Source organism: Hypanus sabinus, chromosome 9 (genome assembly GCF_030144855.1).
Source record: "Hypanus sabinus isolate sHypSab1 chromosome 9, sHypSab1.hap1, whole genome shotgun sequence".
NCBI classification, from domain to species: domain Eukaryota; kingdom Metazoa; phylum Chordata; class Chondrichthyes; order Myliobatiformes; family Dasyatidae; genus Hypanus; species Hypanus sabinus.
Window position 1 is genome coordinate 10577475 of NC_082714.1, and position 26289 is coordinate 10603763.

At 38.7% G+C, this 26289-nt stretch overlaps 1 protein-coding gene across 1 annotated transcript in view; it reads left to right on the forward strand.

Annotated features, from left to right (window-relative positions):
• Positions 1-25221, forward strand: part of get4 (guided entry of tail-anchored proteins factor 4) — a 45870-nt gene extending 20649 nt beyond the window's left edge. Inside the window, exons 4-9 of the mRNA XM_059979038.1 lie at positions 3072-3221; positions 3739-3877; positions 13409-13549; positions 13642-13717; positions 18765-18837; positions 24016-25221. Of these exons, the coding sequence (XP_059835021.1) occupies positions 3072-3221; positions 3739-3877; positions 13409-13549; positions 13642-13717; positions 18765-18837; positions 24016-24107 (671 nt within the window). The 3' untranslated portion in view covers positions 24108-25221. The remainder of the gene's footprint in view (positions 1-3071; positions 3222-3738; positions 3878-13408; positions 13550-13641; positions 13718-18764; positions 18838-24015) is intronic.
• The last annotated feature ends 1068 nt before the right edge of the window (positions 25222-26289 follow it).

Here is a 26289-nt window from a genome sequence, read left to right on the forward strand (position 1 = left end):
ATCAGGTTGATGTTTCATCAGCTCTCTCTTGCTCTCTCTATCGCTCTCTCTCTGTCTCCATGGATACTTCCACCCTACTGATTCTTTTCAACATTTTCTGTTTCTATTTAGGATTTCCAGCATCTGCAGAATTTTGCTTTTGGTATGTACTCATCAGTCGCAAAACCCAATGATTCATGAGCACGGATTTATCATTATTATAGGCCATAATACTTACTTAAATCTCCCTCTTAAATTTGATTTTTTTTTAACTTGCAGTAAATATTCTAATTGGTGCCTTGTATCTTTCTGGGTAATTTTTTCTAGACCTAAGCTTCTGGAAAAATACGAAGAATTGATGTTGAATATCTATTTCTCTTATTTTTCATTATCCTGTGATTTCACCTCCCCCACCCAATGATTTTAATATGATTCAATGTTCAGGTAACTTGATAACTCGTCTAGACCAACAATTGTCCTCTGTAGCTAACTATAAGGAGAGAAACCTCTTCTAACTCTTAGGGTTAAAAGATTTTTGAGGATGTGACTAAACACATTGATGAAGGAAGAGCAGTAGATGTTGTGTATATGGATTTCAGCAAGGTATTTGATAAGGTACCTCATGCAAGGCTTATTGAGAACGTAAGGAGGCTTAGGATCCAAGGGGACCTTGCTTTGTGGATCCAGAACTGGCTTGCCCACAGAAGGTAAAGAGTGGTTGTAGATGGGTCATAATCTGCATGGAGTCGGTCACCAGTGGAGTGCTTCAGGGATCTGTTCTGGGACCCTTACTCTTCGTGATTATTATAACTGACCTGGATGAGGAAGTGGAGGGATGGGTTAGTAAGTTTGCTGATGACACAAAGGTTGGAGGTGTTGTGGATAGTGTGGAGGGCTGTCAGAGGTTATAGCAGGACATTGATAGGAAGCAAAACTGGGCTGAGAAGTGGCAGATGGAGTTCAACCCAGTTAAGTGTGAAGTGGTTCATTTTGGTAGGTCAAATACTTGGCAGAAGATAGTACTAATGGTAAGACCCTTGGCAGTGTGGAGGATCAAAGGGATCTTGGGCTCCGAGTCCATAGGACTCTCAAAGCAGCTGTGCAGGTTGACTCTGTGGTTAAGAAGGTGTATGGTGTATTGGCCTTCAATCATGGTGTTGAATTTAGGAGGTGAGAGGTAATGTTGCAGCTATATAGGACCCTGGTCAGACCCCACTTGGAGTACTCTGCTCAGTTCTGGTCGCCTTACTACAGGAAGGATGTGGAAGCCATAGAAAGGGTGCAGAGGAGATTTACAAGGATGTTGTCTGGATTGGGGAGCATGCCTTTTGAGAATAGGTTAAGTGAACTCAGCCTTTTCTCCTTGGATCGAAGGAGGATGAGAGGTGACCCAATAAAGGTGTATAAGATGATGAGAGGCATTGATCATGTGGATAGTCAGAGGCTTTTTCCCCAGGGCTGAAATGGTTGCCACAAGAGGACACAGGTTTAAGGTGCCAGGGAGTAGGTACAGAGGAGATGTCGGGGTAAGTTTTTTTTTACTCGGAGAGTGATGAGTGCATGGAATAGGCTGCTGGCAACGGTGGTGGAGGCAGATACGATAGGGTCCTTTAAGAGATTTTTAGATAGGTACATGGAACTTAGTAAAATAGAGGGCTATAGGTAAGCCTCGTAATTTCTGAGGTAACGACATGTTCAGCACAACTTTGTGGGCCAAAGGGCCTGTATTGTGCTGTACGTTTTCTATGTTTCTATGATTCATTTTATTAAAGTATGTTTGCAGTATATAACTCTTAAGATGGTTAATGATTCTTTTGTTGACAAAATTTTTAGAATTGTACTGCTTTAGCCAAGTTAGTGTAATTATCAAAATATTGAAAAGATATATTTTTCCAGTAATCAGTACATAAATTACATTCATGATAATTCCTTTGTTCTGCTGGGTTCTCTATGCTAGCTTGCTGGATTGATAGAATTTAAAAAGCTTAGCCGTAGAAGCACTTAACTTGCAGGTTCTTATTTCTTAGTATTTTGAATTATATGTTGTTGATTTCAGTATATATTTAAAATACAGTTAAGTCGAGTATTGTTTGCAGTGGAACTAAGGTGCTGGGCAAAAGGTGGGTTGGCCAAATCAGTCATGATCTTATTGAATGGTGGAGCAGGTTTGACAGGCCTACTGGCTGACCCCTGCTCCAATTTCTTATATTCTTGTATCACACAAGGATAATGAAAATGTTGCTTGCCTCTGCTGAAGTTGGAAGCAAATCTTTCTTTACGTGTTTCTGTTTTGCTAAACACTTGTTTTTTGAAATGTCTAAATACTGCTAAATTATTATTGTTTTTTAAAAGCCTAAGCTTTGCAGATGGCACTAAAATAGATGGCATTGATTTACCATACTGTTACCAGGACTCAAGGCCTGATATATCGGGAGAAGCAGGTTAGGCTGGAAATTTGTATATTAGAGCTGGGGTTCCCAACCTTTTTTATGCCATGGATCGCTACCATTAACCAAGGGCTTCATGGACCCCGGGTTGGGAACTTCTGACCTAGAGCAAAGGAGTTAAGTAGAGATGTATAAAATCATGAGGCATATAGATAGGGTGTTTGCACACAGTCCTAAGGAAAGGCAATCAAAATATCTAGTGCTTTAGTTTAAGTTGAGAAGGGAAAGATTAAAAGGGGTCTTTGCATTAACTTTATGCAAAAGGTGGTGTGTATATGGAACAACCTGCCAGAGGAGAAGGTTGAAGCAGGTTCAATAACATTTAAAAGTTATTTGGTCAGCTTCATGGATAGCAAAGGCTAGCAGAGATATGGGCCAACCTTGTATAAATAGGACAGTTTAGATGGGTATCTTAGTTGGCATCAATGAGCTGTGCCAAACATCTTGTTTTTGTGTTCTATTACTTTAATTTACAAATGTAATTTTCTTCTCCATGTCAAAAAGATGTATTTATTCACTTGATGTGTTTTGTACAAGTACAGATATAAAATGCATTACTCTAACTATGTCTTTATTTCAGTTATCCAGCAGAATTTTCTAAAGAAAAGCGCACTGCGAAACCTGTTAACATTTTATGTTTTTCAGAAAGTCTTGGTAAACTTTTTAGTCTAATGGATCCAAACTCCCCCGAAAGAGCAGCGTTTGTATCCAGAGCATTAAAGTGGTCTAGTGGTGGTTCAGCTAAACTTGGTCACCCTAAGCTCCATCAGCTGCTAGCAGTCACACTGTGGAAAGGTACAACTAGACTGAACAAAATCAGTAATTAAAAAAATTAACTGCTGTAGTTCAGTGTTACTCTGCTAATGGATTTGTAAATAAAATCCAAGCACTGAGGCAGCTTGCATGAAACTAGTGGAAAGGTTCTTCTCATTGGATGGGGAATTGGACTGATCTTGGGTATTTTAGAAAATTTTTGGGGTTAAATTTATATCAGCGTTTTGAGAATATTGCTGCTGATTTATCGTACACAACTGGTTTGGTTTCATTAAAATGCTGATATTTGAATAAATGAATAGCTGGAACGGCTGGGAAATTCTTCCCTTGTGTTTAACTTATGAAAAAAAATGTATCAGATGAATGATAAACCTGACTAATGGCTCTTTTGGATGGGCGGGAACTTTAAAAGTTGAGTTGCTGGATTTAATGATTTGATCAGATTGTAATTGGCAAGTAGGATCAATACATCTGTGTAATTAAACAATCAATAAAACTTGCATTAATTTGTAATTATGATTTTGCATTTGCTTTCCAGAACAAAACTACACTGAATCTCGGTATCACTTCCTACACTCAGCAGATGGGGAGGGCTGTGCAAATATGTTAGTAGAATATTCTGCATCAAAGGGCTACCGGAGTGAAGTGGACATGTTTGTGGCTCAGGCAGTCTTACAGTAAGTAAATAAGAAACGTGTATGAAAATGTTGCTTCTAATTTTGTTGCTTTAATACAGTGTTTTATTGACCCTATGTTTTTCTGTTTGTAGTGTTAAGGATTCTAGCTCAATCTGACTCCTAAATTTTGATTGAATGTTTTGGGGGTGTGAGTGGTAGGGAAGGTTGCTATGTTTTGTTTTAAGTTTATACAGTACTTGTAGTCTTGGAGCACATCCTTGGTGAAATCATGGATTTTTTAAATCCAAAGAAAAATGTGAGAGATTCTTTAGCCTGAGGGTGGTGGGTATGTTGAATTCATTACCATAGATAGGTGTGGAGGCTGTCATTGGTTATATTTAAGCTGGAGGTTGATAGGTTCTTGATTAGTAAGGGCATTCAAAGGTAATGGGGAAAAAGGTAGGAGAATGAGGCCGAGAGGGGAAATAGCCTTGATGGAATGCTGGAGCAGACTTGAAGGGCTGAATGGTGTAATTCTGCTTCTGTGTCTTATGGTCTTATGATTGTGCTGTTGACCAACATGAGATGTGGCCACTAAGCACTTGAAAATTCATCGGGGCAAAGGAAGAATGGATGTGGACCCATGTTGTTATGCAACCAGGGATCTTAAAGCACATGGGGATATTTTGGAATTTAATGAAAGGTTTTGCCTGAATGTGATTAGACAGATTAGTACACTGAAAGTTTTTGGTGTTTCTGAGCGTGTGTTTACTCTGTTATCATACCTCGTGCAACTTTTTAGATCAGACATTTAAAAAAACATTTCAGTAAAGAAAAACATAAGAGCAGTCAAGTGAAGCCACACGACATCTGTTTGTAGTGTTATTAGAATCTAATTTATTATTACTGACTTAGATGACATTAAAATGAAGTTTATTGTTTTGTGGCAGAAGTACAGTCCAAAGATAATTACTGTAAATTACAAAAAAATGAGCAAAACTAAAGGAATAACAATGGTTTCAATGTTCTGAAATCTGATGGTGAAAGGGTTGAAGCTGTTCTTAACATGTTCAGTGTGGGTCTTCGGGTTCCTGACCCACATCTCTGAGCTTTTGCCTCTACAGCATGCTATATAATGCACAGTGTCTATAAAAAGTATTCATCTCTTGGAATTTTTCATTTTTTATTGTGATATAACATTGAATCACAGTGGATTTAATTTTGCTTTTTGATACTGATCAACAGAAAAAAGTCTTTGTGTTAGTGAAAACAGATCTCTACAAAGTGATCTAAATTCATTACAAATATAAAACACAAAATAATTGCACAAGTATTCACCCCCTTTAATATAACACACCAAATCATCACTGGTGCAGCCAGTTTGTTTTAGAATTCACATAATTAGTGAAATGGAGATCACATGTGTACAGTCAAAGGTGTTTCATTTGATTGTAGTAAAAATATACCTATATCTGGAGGTTCTAACTGCTGTTGAGTCAGTATCCTGGCAAAAACTACACCATGAAGACAAAAGGACACACTATGCAATTCCACAAAAAGGATATTGTAAAGCCCAAGTCAGGAGATCGATATGAAAAAATTTCCAAGTCACTGAATATCCTTTGGAATACAGTAAAGTGAATCATCAAGAAATGGAAAGAATATGGCACAGCTGTAAATCTGCCTAGAGCAGGAAGTCCTCAAAAACGGAGTGACCATACAAGAAGGGGACTATTGAGGAAGGTCAGCAAGAGACCTACAACAACTCTGGAGGAGTTATGAGCTTCAGTGTCTGAGATGGGAAAGACAGCGTGTACAACACCAGTCGCAGCTTTATGGGAGAGTGGCAAAGAGAAAGCCACTGTTGGGGAGGAAAACACATGAAATCTTGGCTAGAGTTTGTCAGAAGGCAGGTGGGAAACACTGAAGTCAGCTGGAAAAAGGTTCTGTGAAACCAAAATTGAGCTTTTTAGCCATCAGACTAAATGCTGTGTTTAGCATAAGCCAAACACCACACATCATCAAAATCACACCTTCCCTACTGTGAAGTATGGTGTTGGCTGCATCATGCAAGTAGGGAAGCTTCATTGTAGCAAGTCCTGGAAGGCTTGTGAAGGTAGAGGATAAAACAAGTGCATCAAAATACAGGGAAATCCTGGAGGAAAACCTAGCAGTCTGTAAAAAACTGCAACTTGGGAGAAGATATGTTTTCCAGCAAGACAATGACCCCAAGCATAAAGCCAAAGCTATACAGGAATGGCTTAAAAATAACAAAGTTAATGTCCTGGAGTGGTCAAGTTAGAGTACAGACCTCAATCCAATTGAGAATTTGTGACTGGACTTGGAAAAGGGCTGTTCACTCATGATCCCATGCAATCTGACAAGAGGTTGAGCAGTTTTAGACCATAAGACCATAAGATATAGGAGCAGAAGTAGGCCATTTGGCCCATTGAGTCTGCTTCACCATTCAATCATCAGCTGATCCAATTCGTAAAGAAGAATGGGGAAAAATTGCAGTGTCCAGATGTGCAAAGTTGAAAGAGACCTATCTACACAGACTCAAGGCTGTAATTGCTGTTAAAGGTGCATCTACTAAATACTGACTTGAAGAGGGTGAATACTGATGCAATCAATTATTTTGTGTTTTACGTCTGTAATTAATTTCAAAGGTTTCAAAGGTACATTTAATGTCAGAAAAATGTATACGATATACATCCTAAGTGACTTCGCAAACATCCATGAAAACAGAGGAGTGCCTCGAAGAATGAATGACAGTTAAATGTAGAACCCCAAAGTCCCTCCCAGCTCCCCTCCCTCCCATGCCTAAGTGGCAGCAAGTAACGATTCCCCCCTCTCCCCACTGGCATCAGCAGCCGCCACTGAGCACTCCAAGCATGAACAAAGCAACATCAAAAACTCAGACTTGTAGTACCCCAAAGACTATGCATTCACGCGGTATTCAACATACCACAGGTTCTCTCTCTCCCTAATAAGGGAGAAAGAGGTGTGCCTGTTTCACAGCGAGAGGGGAGATACAACAAACAATTCGCTGGTGCATGATGTTAAAAGTCCATTGCGTTGCTTTTTCCGAGCTCTGTGTCCAAAGATCTCAGGTCTCTGGGCACACAGCCAAAGGTCTTCCATTTCCCACGGCACACCAGCCCGGGACACCTCCGATCCACCTGCCTTTAGAGCCCTGAGATCCTATGCTTCCAAAGGCGAGCCGACCTCTTAGGCTGCGCCCTTGGCATGTCAGATGATGGCCAGTCGTGACACCCTGAGAGCGGATTCCTGCAAAGAGCCAAAGTCAGCGTGTAACTCCAGGTCATGGTCTTCAAAAGAACCCTGATAGGGGAAAAACAGAGATATTAAAGAGGGAAATAGAGCTATTTCTGAAGATGCAAGCAAAGAAGTTGCCATTTAGCGCCATCTTGACTGAGCCTCTGCCCTCGAGCTCACTTTGTAGAGATGTTTTCACTTTGACACGAAAGAGTCTTTTTCTGTAGATCAGTGTCAATAAAGACAAAAAATTAAATCCACTATGATTCAATGTTGTTAAACAATAAAACATGAAAACTTCCAATGGGTGTGAATACTTCTTATGGGTACTGTATCAATAAAATGCACTTGGATTCTGGTGACAAGAGGGAAAGGGTTTTAAATTGGTCTGTAGATCAAAGGAATAATTTAATTACTGTTTCTTCTTGTTGCTTTTTGAATAGAATCCTTGTGAGAGTTGGCATGGTACCTAGTGGAGCAGAATGTGATTACTAGGCGTTTCAAATGAACAAGCTTGACAATCCTTTTTTTTTGGAAGGGACATCAAACCATGCAGTAATTAAAGTTGCAAAGCCTAAAGTAACTGTGGAGGCTAGAAATCTGAAATAAAAACCAAAAATGCTGGGAACACTCAACAGTACAGCAAGTATCTGTGGAAGAGAAACAATTAACATTTTGTTGGAGAGTCTTTTACCTCAGCTGTTAACTGTTTCTCCCTCTACAAATGCTGCTGACCAGCTAAGTATGCTCATGTTTTTTCTAGTGATGCTTCCTTTCTGTTGGAAGACATTTCCACAAAGTGGTGTTAAATAGGGCTACTGTATGACACCAATCCAATTATTTTGCTATGAGACTGATAAGTTGACCATGACCCTGCTTTTCTTGTGTACTCAGTGTTTTGACATACAATTAAAGAACTCTATTGATAATAATTATACAACTTTAGATACTATTGAAGGGGACAACCCACCAGGGGAGCCACAATGACTGGGTCTTTTGCACTGAGTCTGGTGCTGTGGCACATAAGAGCAGAGAGATGAAGAGGACTGCAGGGTTGATAGAAATTCCTTGGTCAGAGGAACAGAAGTGAGTGAAGTGATGTGGGCATGATAGAGGCACCCGGATGGTATGTTGCCTCCCTGGAACCAGGATCAGGGATGTCTCAGATTGGGTCCATGGCATTCTCAAGGGTGAGGATGAGCAGCCAGACATATTAGCACCAATGTCATAGGTAGACAAGGTGAGATGATCCTGAAGAGAGATTTTAGGGAGCTGGGTAGTAAGCTGAGAACCAGGACCTCCAGGCCCTCTTGTGCCACATGCCAATGAGGGTAAGAATAGAATGATTTGGCAGGTGAATGCGTAGCTGAGGAACTGGTGCAGGGGGCAAGTGTTCAGATTTATGGATCATTGGAACGGATAACACCTGAACCCGAGGTGGTCCAATATCCTTGCGGGCAAGGTGACTACAGTGTTCAGGGTGGGTTTAAACTAATTTGGCAGGGGGATGGGAACTGGAGTGTTAGTGCTGAAGATGAACTAGTCGGTTTGCAACACAGGAAATGTGTAGTGAGATTCCTAGCAAGAAGAGGCTGATGATGGGGCAGAATTGCAGTCAACACGATGAATTGTAATGTAAAAGGTGAACAAAATCGAAAAGGTTGAATACATGACTGAAGGTGTATTAAGACATAGACATAGAATATTAAGCACAGTACAGGCCCTTCAGCCCACAATGTTGTGCAAACCTTTTAACCTGCTCTAGGATCAACCTAGCCATTACTTCCTCCATTTTTCTATCTTCCATGTGCCCAACTATGAGTTTTTTTAAGTATCACTAATATATCTACCTCTACCAGCACCTGTGACACTGCATTCCACGCACCCACCACTCTCTGTGTAAAAACCTTACCTCTGTCATCTCCCCCTACATTATCCACAATCACCTTAAATTATTGCCCCCTGGTATTAGCCATTTCCGTCCTTGGAAAAACTCTCTGGCTGTCCACTCTGGGTAGGTTGGAGGAGGTGTGCAAAGATGGGAGAGGCTGCCTTCAGAGAGGGGGTAGAAGAACTTGTCGCTGGTGATATTTGAATGCATGCAGTTTACTGAATAAGGTAGATGAGCTTGTAGCACAGTTACAGATGAGCATGTATGATGTTGTAGGCATCACTGAATTATGGCTGAAAGAAGATTATAGCTGGGAGCTTAATGTCCAAGGATACACATTGTAACGAAAGGGCAGACAGGAAGGCAGAAGGGGTGGCATTGCTCTGTTGGTAAAAAAAAAGATATCAAATCATTAGAAAGGGGTGACATAAGGTTGGAAAGTATTGAATCATTGTGGATAGAGCTAAGGAACTGCAAGGATAAAAGTACCCTAATAGGAGTTGTATACTGCCCCTCAAACAGTATTATGGATGTGGTATATGAATTACAATGGGAGATAAAAAATGCATACCAAAAGGACAATGTTACAAGATTCATGGGGGATTTCAGTATGCAAGTAAATTGGGAAAATCAGGTTGGTGCTGGATTTCAAAATCAGAGATTTCTAGAATCCCTATGAGATGGCTTCTTAGAGCAACTTGTAGTTGAGCTTACTTGGGGATTGGCTGTTTTTGGAGTGGGTGTTGTGCAATGATCCAGAATTGATTAGAGAGCTTAAGGTAAAAGAACCATTAGGGGAAAATGATCATAGTATGATTAGATTCACTCTGAATTTTGAGAAGGAGAAGCTAAAGTCAGATGCATCAGTATTGCAGTGGAGTAAAGGGAGTTATGGGGCTATGTGAGAGGAGTTGGCCAGAATTGATTGGGGGTAAAAAAAAACACACTGGCAGTGATGATGGTAGAGCAGCGATGGCTGAAATTTCTGGAAGCAATTCAGAAGACACAAGATATATGTACATCCCAAAGAGGAAGAAATATTTTAAAGGCAAGATGACGTAACTATGGCTAACGAGAAGTCAAAAGCCAACATAAAAGCCAAAGAGAAGGCATATAATAAAGAAAAAATTAGTGGGATGTTAGGGGATTGGGAAACTTTCAAATACCAACAGAAGGCAACTAAAGAAAGTTATTTAGAAGGTAAAGATGGAATATGAATGTAAGCTAGCCAGTAATATTAAAAAGGATACATGAAGTGTAAAAGAGAGGTGAGATTGGATACTGGACCGCTGTAAAACAATGCTGAAGAGGTTTTACAGGTTTTTTTTAGAGATTTTTAGGGAACAAGGAAATGGCAGACAATCTGAATAAGCACTTTGCATCAGTCTTCACTGTGGAAGACACTAGCAGTATGGTGGATGCCCATGTCAAGGGGCATGAAGTGTGTGAAGTTGCCATTACTAGAAACTGAATGATCTGATGGTAGATAAATAACCTGGACCAGATGGTGTACACCCCAGAGTTTTCAAAGAGTTGGCTGAAGAGATTGTGGAGGCATTAGTAATGAACTTTCAAGAATCACTAGATTCTGGAATAGTTCCAGAAGATTGGAAAATTGCAAATGTCACTGCACTCTACAAGAATTGAAAGAGACAGAAGAAGGGAAATTTTAGGCTCATTAGTCTGACCTCAGTGGTTGGAAAGATGTTGGAGTTGATTGTTAAGGTTTTGGTTTCGGGTACTTGGAGGCAAAGAATAAAATAGGCCATAGTCAGCATGGTCTCCTCAAGGGAAAATCTTGCCTGACAAATCTTTTGGGCCTTTGACAAGGTGCCATACATGAGGTTGCTTAACAAGCTAAGAGCCCATGCTATTACAGGGAGGATGCTCAAAAATTGTAAAATTAGTCAGCTCCATCTTGGGTACTAGCCTCTGTAGTATCCAAGACATCTTCAAGGAATGGTGTCTCAGAAAGGCAGCATCCATTATTAAGGACCCCCATCACCCAGGACATGCCCTCTTCTCATTGTTACAGTCAGGAAGGAGGTATAGAAGCCAGAAGGTGCACACTTAGCTATTCAGGAACAACGTTTTCTCCTCTACCATCTGATTCCTAAATGGACATTGAACCCATGAGCACTACCTCACTTTAATTATTTCTGTTTTTGCACCATCTTAATTTAACTATTTAATATGCATCTATATTCTTACTATAATTTTCCCCCTATATTATCATTGCATTGTACTGTTGCCACTAAGTTAACAAATATCACAACATATGCTGGTGATATTAAACCTGGTTCTGATTCTTAAGATTCTGGCATGGATAAAACAATGGCTTATTCGCAGGATGCTAAGAGTGGGAATAAAGGGACCCTTTTCTGGTTGGGTGCCCGTTACTAGTCTTGTTCCACACTAGTCTATGTTGGGACTGATTCTTTTTAAGCTATATGTTAATGATTTGGATGATGGGATTGATGCAAAGTTTGCTGATGATATGAAGGTAGTTGGATAGTATTGTGGAAGTAGAGAGGCTGCAGAAGGACTTGGACAGATGAGGGGAATTAACAAAGAAGTGCCAGATGGAATACAGTGTTGGGAAGTGTACTTTGGTAGAAGAAATGAAAGGGTTAACTATTTTCTAGCTGGAGAGAAAATGCAAATAACTTGATTCGCAAAGGGACTTGGGAGGGAACTTGTGCAGGATTCCCAAAAGGCTAATTTGCAGGTTGAGTCTGTGGTGAGGAAGGCAAATGGAATATTTGCATTCATTTTAAGAGGACTAGAATATAAAAGTAAGGATGTAATTATGAGACTTCATAAAGCACTGGTGAGGCCTCACTTGGAATATTGTGAGCAGTTTTGAGCCCCTTAGAAAGGATGTACTGAAACGGGAGAGGGTTCAAAGTTGGTTCACAAAAATGTTTACAGGATTGAACAGCTCATCATATGAAGAATGAGGGTTTACCTAATTGAAACCTATCGTTTGAGGAAAGGTCTTGATAGAGTGGATGTGGAGAGGATGTTTCTTGTGGTGGGAGATTATAAGGCCAGAGGACATAGCCTCAGACTAGAGGGGCGTCCTTTTAAAACTGAGATAAGTAGTCTCTTTAGTCAGAGGGTGGTGAATCTGGAATTCGTTGCCACAGGCAGCTGTGGAGGCCACGTCTGTATGTATATTTAAGGCAGAAGTTGACAGAGTCTTGATTGGTCAGGGCATGAAGGGATATGAGGAGAACGAACATAGGAGACTGGGGCTGAGAAGAAAAATGGATCAGCCATTTCTCGATGAACCAAATGGCCAAATTCTGCTCCTATGTCATATGATCTTATTGGTATTTAACATCTGTTTTGAAGAAATTAAATGATACGGTTTAAAATTTTTACTTAGGGCTTTTTAAATAGAAAGTTATCCCATTGATCTTGTTCAAAGTTCAGAAAGCTAATGATGAATACTAAGCTGAATGGTTTCATTTTTTTTTGACTCCACGAAGATGTAAATTTGACATCTCCTCTTTCAAAATGCTCATTTTAGTTGTTCATGACATCATTAAAGGTTTTGAATGCAGAATATTTTTAAAGTTAGAGTCAGAGTACTACAGCACAGAAACGTGCCCTTTGGTGAACTGTTATTCTGTTTAATCCCAGTGACCTGCAACTGCACCATAGCCCTCCATACCCCATACTTATCCAAACTTCTATTAAATGTTGAAGTTCAATTCACATCAGTACTTCCGCTGGCACCTCGTTCCACACTCTCATCACTCTAAGTGAAGTTGTATTAATATTATATTTTAAAAGAAAAAATTCACGAGGTATTGTTGATTATTGTTGCCTGGATTGGAGAGCATGCTTTATGAAATTAGGTTGAATGAACTTGGACATTTTTCCTTGAAGCGATGGAGAATGAGAGGTGTACAAGATGATGAGGGGCATTGATCGTGTGGCTAGCTAGAGGCTTTTCCCAGGGCTGAAATGGCTAACATGAGGGGGCATAGTGTGGAGTGCACTGCCAGCAAAGGTGGTAGAGGCAGATACAAAAGGGTCTTTTAAAAGACTCTTAGATAGGTACATGGAACTTAGAAAAATAGAGGGCTATGCGGTAGGGAAATTCTAGGCAATTTCTAGAGTAGGTTACATGCTCGGCTCAACATTGTAAGCCAGAGATCCTGTAATGTGCTGTATATTTCTATGTTCTATTAAAACATGTTTGTTTGTACACTTATTCTGAACTTTTTGATTTAGTTAAAATTTTTTCCCCTTTTTCTATTAAAAAAAATAGGTTGAATATCATTTGAATGGGGTGTGTTGCTTTGTATCCAAATGAACTGTGATAAAGCAATCTACCCCTAAGATTTCCTTAACATTGATACTAATTTGTTACTGATTTTACAGATTTTTCAATTCCATCTTTTTTCCAGGTTTCTTTGCTTAAAAAATAAAAACACTGCGTCGCTGGTCTTCACAACTTATACAGAGAAGCATCCTTCTATAGAAAAGGGGCCTCCATTTGTACAGCCTTTGTTAAACTTTATTTGGTTCTTATTACTTGCTGTTGAGGGGTAAGTATTTTCTTTATGGAAAAGAATTTGAAAGTTTGGGCAAGCTGTAAGAATTTTTTAACATATTTGTTGTACTTTATTCTTTACTAAAGGGGGAAACTTACCGTTTTTACAGTGTTATGTGAACAGTATCAGCCATCTTTAAAGAGAGATCCTATGTACATTGAGGTAGGTAACTAACTTTTATTGGCTTCGTTTATGTTATGAGAGGTCATGGGTTTGACTGGCTTGGTAGATAAAAAGCATCCAAAGGTTGTATGTTTATTTGGATTTTCGAGAAACAAACAAGTTCTAAACAAGAGATAATTACATAAAATTGATGCTGCTAGGCAGCTCTTTGTGTCTGGACTAATCCCTTACTTGAGCGGACTAAGAATGATGTCAATTGATGGATAACTTGAGAGTAGAACATAAAGTGGCTGCAAAAGGATAATGACATGTTATGTGAGTGAACAAGACATCAAGTTGAAACATTAACATGTACAATATCATTTTTATGTCCCCTTACAAATTACTTTTCACCTCACTGTAATTTAATAAACTTGGACAGTAATAATAAAGGCATTTCCTGTATATTGATTTGGTACTTCCACTTCTCTTACTCAGTTCATTGATATAAACCCATTTCTAGAAGTATTCTAGGCTTGATTTCATTGCAGTATAGAAGTATGAAAGATGATTTTACTGCCATATTAAATACTGAAGGGGCATGATTAGGTAGGTATTAGGAGGACTGACTGAAAAGTTTAAAACCTGAGATTGTAAACTCAGAATCAGGGTTAACTTCACTGACATGTTTTGAAATCTGTTGTTTTGCGGGAGGTGTACAGTGTAATACCTAAAAAGTTACTATAAATTACACAAATAAATAAGTTAAAAAAAAACTAAATTATGTAAGTAGTGCTAAAGTAGTGAGTGTTCATGGATTGGTTCATTGTCTCTTCAGAAATCTGATGGTAGAGGGGAAGAAGCTGCACCTAAAACACTGTGTGTATGTCTTCAGGCTCCTGTACCTTTTCCTTGATGGTAGTAATAAGAGAGCATGTCTTGGGTCATTGGGGTCCTTAATGATGGATGCTGCCTTTTTGAGGCATCCATTTATGACTGAGGTTCTTCACAAGAAGGATTATACCCACTACTGCACCACACCCATCATCACCAATACTTTTATCATTTCCTGTCAGTCACTTTATGTACAGACTCTCATGTACCAAGTGTCATTTTATGTACATATAATCAATCTATGCATGTAAGCTATGTTATGTAGTGTTTTTTATTTTTGTCTTTATATTCGTGTGTTTTTTTGCATGCTGTATCAGTTCTGAAGGAAGAATTCTGTTTTTCTTTACAATTGTGTACTGGAAATTGCATTAAACCATCATGAATCTTGAATAAACCTTTGTTGCCTGTACCAAAGGGCTGTGATGTTCAGTAAGGAACTATACTTAAGCCAGGGATTGAAGATAGTGGAGTTGATATAGAAGGCCACCCATGATCTAATTGAATAGGAAAACTGACTCAAAGGGTAGAGTGGTCCAGTTTTATATGTTCATGTGATTCTGTGTTTGGACTGATGATCTTGTCTCCTTCTCAGGACTCCTTCCTTCGCAAATGGAAATTTGCCTCCTGTTGCATGCCTGAAGAGAAAATCAGGCATGAAGTCCTCCTCCTTAATGTAATGCAGGCATAGCAGTATATAATATCCTTTCATTTTTTTCCTAGCCCTTCAGCACTCTATGTGATGTAGCTGCTGTTTCAGAATAAGAACTTGAGAATTTTAAGTGATGGCAGCAGTTATTTGTTGATCAGAAAAATACTGCCTTTTCATAATATTGTCTTGGTCTGCTCCATCCTGAATTTTGAGAAGTTTAGAATTTCCAAGCAAACGTAGCACATCAGGAGTTGATGAAGTGGACACTTAATGCAGTTTGAATGGCCTTCCTTCAACAAGGCCTTTGCCAAGAGCCATTGAAATCCTAGGGAGCTGAATAATTTGCATTGAAATGGGCTTTGTTTTAGGAAGCACCAGGTTTTGGAAGCCTGTGCTTGCTGGTGTTCGTGCTACAATCTTAATATTTTCTGTTTATGAACAGTCTGAATGTAAATGTATTGGTTATAATCAGTAAGTCTGCAGATGGTGTTGAGAGTGAGGAAATTAGTCTTTGGCTGCAGTATGACATTGATCAACTGGTAAGATGGGCAGAGGCACGACAGATGGAATTTAATCCTGTAAAATGAGAGGTGATGCTCTTTGGAAGAGCTAATATACAGTATTAAGAACCCTAGGAATTACTAAAAAACAGAAGGCCCTTGGTGCATAGGTCTATGAAAGCAGCAGAATATGTATGGTTAAGAAGCTGTACATACTTTGTAAGTCAGCATATGGACAATAACAGTAAGAGATTAGCGGTACAGCTATGTAGTACATTACACCACAGCTGGAGTATAATGCTTAGTTCAGTGGCCACACTGTAGATGGGATGGGTTTCAGCTACAAGGAGAGAAAATGACTGGGCTGGAGGCTTTCTGGATTTCGGTAAGCTATTGTACATGGATAGTAGTTAGGTAGAAACTTTCTCCCTCTGCAGAGATGTCAAGAAGCATAGGTTTAAGAGATTGTGTATTTGGAATGGGTTTGGGATGGATTGTTTTTACCCAGAGGTTGCAATTTAAAATGCACCGCCTGAGGGAGTGATAGAGGCTGACACTGTCATAATAGTGATTTAAGTGACCTGAAACACCCTGTCAGAGAAGGCTATATAGGCTGAGTGCTAGAAACTGTGATTATTGTGGATGGGTACTTGATGGTCATCACAAATTCAATGGGTGAAAGAGCCGATTTTCCTGTTTCTCATCGTGGAGAAAATTTGCATGCATTATGAATCATTTCCAATACATGCTGCTTTTACTTAATTTTAAATTCTAATCACTTTCCCTACTGTCATTCTGGCTGCAGACAACACCTCTCCCAGAATATTTTGAGATGCAAATGATGTGTGAAGCATAAATGGACAATGACTGTCCTTACCTTTGGCATGAGCTGTTCTGATTCTGGAATAAAGTGAGAGAAAAGAGGTTGGGTAGCATTTTCATGGGGTCTCTTGCCCTCCCTCACATTGTCCTAAATCTTTCAGAAGAAAGAGAGCTATTGAACTAAACCTCCTTTTGCCATAGGTGAAATCTGAGCTGCACCATTTCTATTTGGCATTAGGCAGTAAAGTGGTTACATTTCAATGTCTGTTATTCCTTGCACTTTGTAATACATTGGATGTAATAGCTGTGGTGCAGCAATTAGTGCAGCTGTTTTGCAATTCCAGGTTTGATCCAACCTTGGATGTTGTCCATGTGGAGTTTGCATGTTTTCATCATGCCTGCCTAAGTCTCCTCTGGGTAATCTGGTTTTCTCCCACTTTCCAAAAACATGCTGGTAAGCTAATAATGCAAGTTAATGGCAAAAAGTCACAGGAGAGTTGATGAGCGTTTGAGGGCACGTCAAAATGAGGGGAGATGAATAGGGCTGATCTTTTGGAATTACTCCTTGGGATCCAGTATTGATCTAATGGACTGAATGTCCTCATGTTTTATAGGATAGAAAAAGATTTGGATTCATTCCAACTTGTTGTGCTTGTTTTAGGCTAACAGTCCTCTTAACCAAGTACCACCTTTAGTGTATTTCTACTCTTCCCTCAATTATTTTGCAAGTTTTACCTCGTGCATTTGTGTTTGTAGATGTGAGAAAAGAGTGTAGAGAGGCCTTTCTTGCTTCGCAGTAAGTTGTTGTGGAATACACTAATTGAAGAAATAGTGGTAGCAGATTTAGGCATATCCATCCTCTCTGTCAAAGGAAATATTTGCAGAGCACTGGGGAAAGGCAAGAGTTTGACTGACTATCTCTTGGCTTTTTCAAAGACCCAGCTCAAACAAGATGGTCTGCATGACCTCTTAAACTTTGTATGCAGTTGATTGCTCTTATTTTTTGTTGCAAGCTATGTAAATTCCTATAGGTTGTAAACATGAAAATGGGGCCACAATAGAAATGGGGAAGAAACTTGAAGAGGAATAGGAAGCCCTTATTTCCTCTTTTTCCCCTTGACACATTTCAGGCTGCAACAGGAAGCAAATGCCCATTTACGTTTGGAGGAGTCATTCCATTTGAATGAGGATATTAAGGTAGGTCAGCTTTAATACAACTTGCGCATAGCCATGCACATTTTCTGCTTTAACAATATGTGAGATTTTCAGCATAAACAGAGAAACTTTGAGTCATATTATTGTTTTAATGGTCATGAGTGGTTGTGGAAACCTGTTGGCAAGGTTTTCTGTGAACTTAGGTAATGAAATCATTATAAATCATGTAACGAGGAATTTCCTCAAAAAATACTAACTGAGAGATAAGGCCACTGACGAATCCTGCTGAGCTCTTTTATATTTGTTTACAACAATTGGAAAAGGCTTTAAAATTTTTCTTTTAAGCTTTTTTTTCATACTCAGTCCTTTTCTCATAATGAATTATGGTTTTGTGAACTTTGATAAATTGAGAGATAGTAGTTCTGGTAATGTATGATTAAGCAGTGGGAATAATCAAAAACTAATGATGTAACTAAGAAGTTAGCCATAAGGCCTTTTTCAGTTTTTTTTTAAAGAAGAGTTTGACTAAATATCTCTTGGCTCTTTCAAAGATCCAGCTCAAAAAAGATGGAACCTGAAAACAGTTGATTTCACTGCATCTTTCAGTTAAATGGAAATGCTGACAGTGTTTGTGAAACTGCAGGAAAAACACTTTTGCTTTCAAGCATAATATATTTCATTGCCAGATAACAGCAAAGAGAGGGAAAAGTAAATTGGCAAAAGTTGTAAAACTGTAATTAACAGTATTATTGAGCTACTATATGGACGTACAGAGATCCAATATGATTGTATATTAAACTCTTACAACGTGAAGCATTTTCCATATACCCCCATGAGAAAACTTTGTAGAATCAAAATTATATTTTAAAAAGTTACATTATTTAAAAACAATTAAATTTTAACCATCTGAATAATTCAGTTTAAATTTGTGTAATCATTTTCTTTGAATTACTGAGGCACACTATTTCAGACCATGTTGCCACTATGCAGTATCTGCTTACTTACTGATTTACTAATGCTCCTTGTCTTCTTTCATCTAAGTAGATTAAGCTTTCGGATTTTGATGTTTTGCTATTTTTAATTCCAGTATCTAGACCGAATAGGTCAGATTTTCTTTGGAGTTGCACCAAGACAGACTTCCTCATATGGAGGATTATTAGGTAAGCCAATTATGGAGTTATTTATATTGTAAAGTAAGCAATTAGTTTCCTTAAGTGCTATGTAATCCTCTTGCATCTAACATAAATGTGGTATCTTCTATTCAGTTAGTTAATGTGATGTAGATAGAGCATCTAAGGCAGGGGTTTAAGTCATGTTTGCAGAGCTGTCATTAATTATACCTACAATTGGCAGCCTGTTGCAATTAAAACGAAAGGTATACTTTTATTTATGATCATTGCACTCATCAAGGCTATAGGGCTTCACTGTCAGTTTGCATTACAAGTAAACACTATCAACATCAAGCATTGTCAGGATTAGATGCAGCATGATTTGATCTGTCCTAATGAAGGGTCTTGGCCCTAAAAGTTGACTCATTATTCCTTTCCATTGATACTGCTTGAGTTGCTGAGTTCCTCCAGCATGTTGAATTTCCAGCATCTGCAGAATCTCTTATGTTTATCATTTGATTTCCATCCTCTTTCCCCAACAGTTTGTTTCAATCCTCCTGTGGTGTTGCACCGGTGAAATCCAGAACAAGGGAGTACAATGTTAAAATCAGAGTCACAGCACTAGTGCTGCATTTGCTGAAACAATTAAAGATTTCAGGACCAGGTTAAATTGGATTTTGTTTGATAATGTTGTCCCAGGATCTGAGGCAGGCCATGGAAGTGAAACAGTTAACAGTTTGTGTCATTCTGACCATTCATCAGAACTTGTTCAATTTTAGTGTGGAAGTGAGGATTATAGAGAGATCAGAGCAGCAAATAGATCAGTGATGACCTCATTGAAAAGCAAGTAACTGATGCACCCTGTTTCTAGTGCCTTCATATTGATAGGTGCAAGGCTGGCAAACCTACGACACAAATATTTTGTTGCCATGTGGCATGCAATATGCAGTGCCACCCCTCAGTTGTTTAAACCCGCCCATAAGTAAAAGGTGTATATGATTATCTTCACTGTCAGGTGAAGCAACAAATGATTTTTTTTATGACCAGAGAGCAGTGAGTTGTTTTCCCAGGAAATGCCTCACTCTGGCAGGACATCATTAGATAGTTGTGCGAACATGTGACGTTGGATGATACGTTTTGAAATCCTGGTGCACACATCTGTATTTGGATTGTAAATGGTTACAATAACAATATTTTAAATATTTTTTCCTTTTTAACAGATTAATATTAATAGTTTTGAACATTTTCTAAAATGCTTCATTTATTTCAATTTGTCCGTTACACTTCTATTAATAGTAAAACAATGAAAACATATAAATAAGCAAATAATTTTTCCTTTAAGTCCATAATTGTTACTAATCATTAATCAATGATAATCGCTGTTCAGAATTAACATGGCATGCAAGAGAATTTTTGAAAAGATAATCCCTAGTTTGGGCACACGTACCCTAAAATGTTCACCGCCTGTGGTATGGAGTAAAGGTAGCAGAGTTTTGGAGGAACTAGCGTTTTCAGGAGTGTAGTGGCTGGGAGATGGGTAACAGTTACAATTAAATATTTGGTCTGGAGGGAAGGTGCCAAAAGCAATGGAAGCTGGAAGTGAGCAGACTAGGTGGAGATATGGTCTAATTTAATTATAGCTTTGGTGAAGACGGAGGTGTCAGCCTATGCTTAATCAGAGAAAATGTTTACAATTATATCTTGGGTAACCTTTGTGAAGAGCTGAGGCTCTGATCTCAGAATTATCACTTGAAAGATGCAGTATTTGGGAGGGAGGGGTTAAAATACTACCAAAGACATTTTCCTCTGTTTTTATAGCCTGGATATCTTGTATTTATGACATTGATGGTAGCGGTGTGAAGCAGCTCAGGGTTGTGTAGGTAATAATGAATGCTTACCACATTGCACTGAGGTGACAAATCAACAATAGTTAAATTTTAATTTAAACCCATTCTGATTCATTTTGCATGCTTATTTGATCAGTAATTATACTACTCAAAGGAAGTTTGTGTTCATTAACTTTAAAAACATGCATGTTGGAGCAAATCAGTAAGATTAGTTGGGCTGATCAAGTTTCTAGAAAGTCCAGTGAATGTGTTGCACAACATGAACCTCGTAGTCCATACATGTCAGACAGGGGTGATGTGAAGCCAGCTCTTCTGTCTCTGTTTAGTATTTTGGTGCTTGAATTTTGGCAAATGATCCCAATTCTGTGTTCTGCTTAAAATAACCCGCTGCAGTTTGTACATTGCAGAAACAGTTTCTTGTGAATCTGAACAATGAAGTAGACCTTCAGTTGATCAGGGTCAACCATGCAAGCCAGTACACAAGCCATGGCAGTACATAGAACATTGTATAGTTCAGCTCAGTACAGGCCCTTCGGCCCACAATGTTGTGCTGACCCTTAAACCCTGCTTCTCATATATCCTCCCACCTTAAATTCCTCCATATACCTGTCTAATGGTCTCTTAAAATTCACTAGTGTATTTGCCTCCATCACAGACTCAGGCAGTGCATTCCACGCACCAACCACTCTCTGAGTGAAAAACCTTCCTCTAATATCCCCCTTGAACTTCCCACCCCTTACCTTAAAGCCATGTCCTCTTGTATTGAGCAGTGGTGTCCTGGGGAAGAGGTGCTGGCTGTCCACTCTATCTATTCCTCTTAATATCTTGTATACCTCTATCATGTCTCTTCTCATCCTCCTCTCCAAAGATGTGGAGAGCAAGTTGTTGGCCATGCAGCAGGCTCCCCCTCTCCTCACAGCTGATGAATCCAAAGGAATGGCAGTGACTGATCTAGCTTGGCACCAGTGGCATTGAAGGAGTTGCCAGACAAAGTTGAACTCTATGTAGGACTGCCTTAGAGACTCTTGCTGCAGATTTTTCCATCGAGTTTAAGCCTTCCCAATGAGTGGGTATAGCCACAAGGCCGTGGGGTTTTGAGATCAGTTTTTCTTCTAGGCGAGCTGCCAACCAAGCCCCAGCTGCCTGAAATGACTGGTTTTAAGTCGCTGGTAACCAGCTTTTGTCCCTTCTCCTGTCAGTATAAACTGTTCCGCTGTGCTTAGTAGCTAAGCCAGGAGCTGTAATTGGTTGTCAAAGGCTATTTGAGATACACACCATTGGGAGCATTTACCAGGTAGTAGAAGTAGCCAGCATGGATTTGTGCGTGGAAGGTCATGTTTGACAAACCTTATTGAATTTTTTGAAGAAGTTACGAGGAATGTTGAGGAGGGTAAGGCAGTGGATGTAGTCTATATGGACTTCAGCAAAGCCTTTGACAAAGTTCCACATGGAAGGTTAGTTAAGAAGGTTCAGTCGTTAGGTATTAATGCTGGAGTAATAAAATGGATTCAACAGTGGCTAGATGGGAGATGCCAGAGAGTAGTGGTGGATAATTGTTTATCGGGATGGAGGCCGGTGACTAGCGGGGTGCCTCAGGGATCTGTTTTGGGCCCAATGTTGTTTGTAATATACATAAATGATCTGGATGATGGGGTGGTAAATTGGATTAGTAAGTATGCCGATGATGCTAAGGTAGGAGGTGTTGTGGATAATGAGGTGGATTTTCAAAGCTTGCAGGGAGATTTATGCCGGTTAGAAGAATGGGCTGAACGTTGGCAGATGGAGTTTAATGCTGAGAAGTGTGAGGTTCTGTATTTTGGCAGGAATAATCCAAATAGAACATACAGAGTAAATGGTAGGGCATTGAGGAATGCAGAGGAACAGAGAGATCTAGGAATAACTGTGCATAGTTCCCTGAAAGTGGAGTCTCATGTAGATAGGGTGGTGGGAGAGGGCTTTTGGAACGCTGGCCTTTATAAATCAAAGCATTGAGTACAGAAATTGGGATGTAATGCTAAAGTTGTACAAGGCATTGGTAAGGCCAAATTTGGAATATTGTGTGCAGTTCTGGTCACCGAATTATAGGAAAGATATCAATAAATTAGAGAGAGTGCAGAGACGATTTACTAGGATGTTACCTGGGTTTCAGCAATTAAGTTACAGAGAAAGGTTGAACAAGTTAGGTCTCTATTCATTGGAGCGTAGAAGGTTGAGGGGGGATTTGATCGAGGTATTTAAAATTTTGAGAGGGATAGATAGAGTTGACGTGAACAGGCTGTTTCCATTGAGAGTGGGGAGATTCAAACTAGAGGACATGATTTGAGAGTTAGGGGGCAGAAGTTTAAGGGAAACACGAGGGGGTATTTCTTTACTTAAAGAGTGATAGCTGTGTGGAATGAGCTTCCTGTAGAAGTAGTAGAGGCCAGTTCAGTTGTGTCATTTAAGGTAAAATTGGATAGGTAAATGGACAGGAAAGGAGTGGAGGGTTATGGGCTGAGTGCGGGTAGGTGGGACTAGGTGAGATTAAGGGTTCGGCACGGACTAGGAGGGCCAAGATGGCCTGTTTCCGTGCTGTGATTGTTGTATGGTTATATGGTTATCCCCACTATTCCCCCTTAAATTGTTTAGTAAGACTAAATTAATCAGTTTAAGTATATTAATCAGTTTAAGGATAGATGTAAAAGACAGAATTACTTCTGATGGGTGCAGACGGTTGATGGAGGCAAAAACAATTCTTTAAAATGATGAAAGTTGTTCATAAACATAGAATTCCAACATATTTGGTTATTTTGCTGACTATCTCAAAGATATAGTATCTGTGGAATAAAGAATGATAGGTTAGTAAGCTGCTTAGTTACTACCTTGGGATGTGTTTAAATGGTATAGTTTTATCTCACTCTTTCTTTGACTGTCAGAGGCCAATATTTTGCTTGTATAGCTGAAATATCTTGCTAGAAAATACATGTATTTGGGCAGCATTTAAGATTATCCTTTTTTGTTTGTAGTTAGCATTCTGAGGAAGAGTATATGTGCATTGAAACATGCATTTTGAATGGTGATATGTACTTTGATAATAAATTTACTTTGAACTTTTAATTGGAGCAGAGCTGGTCATTATGACAGACTGGTGGGATGGTGTGATCACAGCAAATTTACAGGCACAGATCTCATTTCGAATTTGACTAGGAATTTGTACATTAAAAAGTCAAATGTAAAATGCAGTCAGATGCATGAGTTTTGATTTGAGGTGAAATCTAGATTTTGAAAGCATTTAGAAATTTTTAACATTTATTGAAAGAAATTGGTTGTTACCATAAATTGTAAAACATGATGAATGTTTGCTGCATTAGATCCTGTGACTATATAGTTATTTCTTTTCCAGGAAACCTTTTGAATAGCTTGATGGGTACGGGAGACGATGATGAGGTTGATGGAGATGGACCAGAAGATGTCAATCCTATTGATCTTGACTAAGAAGACAATTAACTTTGATATAAAGTTCTGAAGACAAAATTTCAGTGAGGTGTTTAAAGAACAATCTGTGTCTACCAGAAATAAAACTGCTATACTGTGGGACATTTTACATGATTGTTTCGGTGAGCATCGGCAGAGAGTGCTCTTTCTCTTTTTATGAAGGAAATGCAAATGATGTTTCCTATTTGTCTATATTGGAAATGCTGTATTATTTATGTTCAGTAGACACTTCATGGTTTAAAGAACGGTTCCATTGGCTGTGTGTTCACAGATGTAATAAGTTTTGTCTTTCTAGATTATTTTACATTAAGTTTCAAATACTTTGCAGCTTTGTACTGGGATGCTGATGCCAATGGCACTACACCTGATGGTGTCGGCTGCATCAAACAAGATGGTCACTCTTGTTTGGTCATTGAGGCATCTCAAATTGATAAAACTATTTCTTGTTTTACGAGGCAGAATAGTTTTCAATAGGAACAAAAGTACAGCTGTAAGGATCAGCAGCACTTTTATACAAGTGGTGAACCAGTTGCACACGGATCACAAAGGATCATGCAGAAAGGTGGTCTTAACTACTTCTGAACCAATAAATCAGATTGAAGCAGATTGTCGCTACCCCTTATTTTATTTGAAATGGTAAATGTTGTGCTAGGAATTGTATCCAGGCGCTGTGAGAATATTGTAAATACTGTGTCAGAGCTGACACAGGGCTGAATCTGCATGTTGAAGATTTGCATGCTAGAAAGATACAATGATTTTTAAGCATCAAATTTCAGGTGCTAAAACTTGTTGAAAGATGTGTATAATGTTTCCATAATCAGGAACTGGAGTTTGTCCACGTGGCAAAGTACCAAGATCTGATGAAATTGGATGGAGTTGGTTAACGAATTTTAGAGTAAATGTAATTTATGCTTTGCAGACCTGATAATAGTATATAATTGTCTTCTACACCAAATGCTGTCTGTAATTCTTAACCTTTGAACGTTTCATAGGCCCAGTTTGGAGATGGCGTACAAAACGACTTTCTCTATTTAAGTGATATTTCTGTTGGTAAATTGGAATGTTGTCTTTTTTTTTAAATTTCTGTATTTATCATTAAAGGAAAATAATTAGTTCCTTTGGTACAAAGTCCAGAACTTCTCCGAGCAATGAAACACTTTTAGCACGGTGAACCTCCTCACTACAGTTAAGTTTTCGAAATACTGGTGTACAGAACACTAAGCATACCTTGGTACATTGTATGTGGAATCAGTAATATTTCTAAAAACACTTATTGTATTCCACTTGTCAGATGGTAAATTTAAAATAATTTGTTTCAAAGGATGCGTGATGCATTTGTTAAATTGTTAGAGTGCTGCAGAATTAACATGCAAAAATAATTATGTTTCATTACCACTTGCCCTTTGCTAGCACAGTTGTGAAACTTAGTTGTAATGCAGCAAAGGACACTCATTTGTACATGGCACCTCTGAATGAAGTCGTGCATTCAGCAAAATTTTTCAACTCAACATTCTGATTTTGCTGCTTTGTACTTTTCCCCTCAATTGTTATTGATCCGTATTTTATTACAGATCAGTTTTGACTTTGTTTAAATGAAAAAATAGTAGCTTGTATAGTTTAGAACTGATCAGTATCTTTAAACAAGATCACAATTGCTATGTTGTAGAATATAGAATCAACAGCACCAAGTAAGCATGTCTGGACAACGTAAGTAATCATAAATTCCTATAATTACTGTCTGTTATGACACTAATCTCCATAGATAGAATATTTTTATTACAATTATCAAAATGTATTTAATTCTGGCACAATTTCCAGACTTACTGTGCAAATATTTGCTGATATATCTTTTCCATTTCATGCAATAAGGCCCCACAATGTGCTGATTGCAAGATGTATTTAAGATAAATTTATCAACAAGCAAGGCTGTCTCTATATATGAGTATAGCTTACAGAAGTACAAAGTAAGCCTTCCAACTCTGCACCTTTAGATATGCACAGAAGTGTTTGTCTAGATTTTTTGTGTTCTTGTTGCTGGGTTGGACTTGAATCCACGAGCAGATGAACCAGACTGTTGATTGTACAAATGTTTGTAAATAAATGATAGTAGCAGGATGCTAAACAGCACCAAATACAATTTGCAAATAGTAATCACAAACATAAATGTTCCTCATCTAAAGAA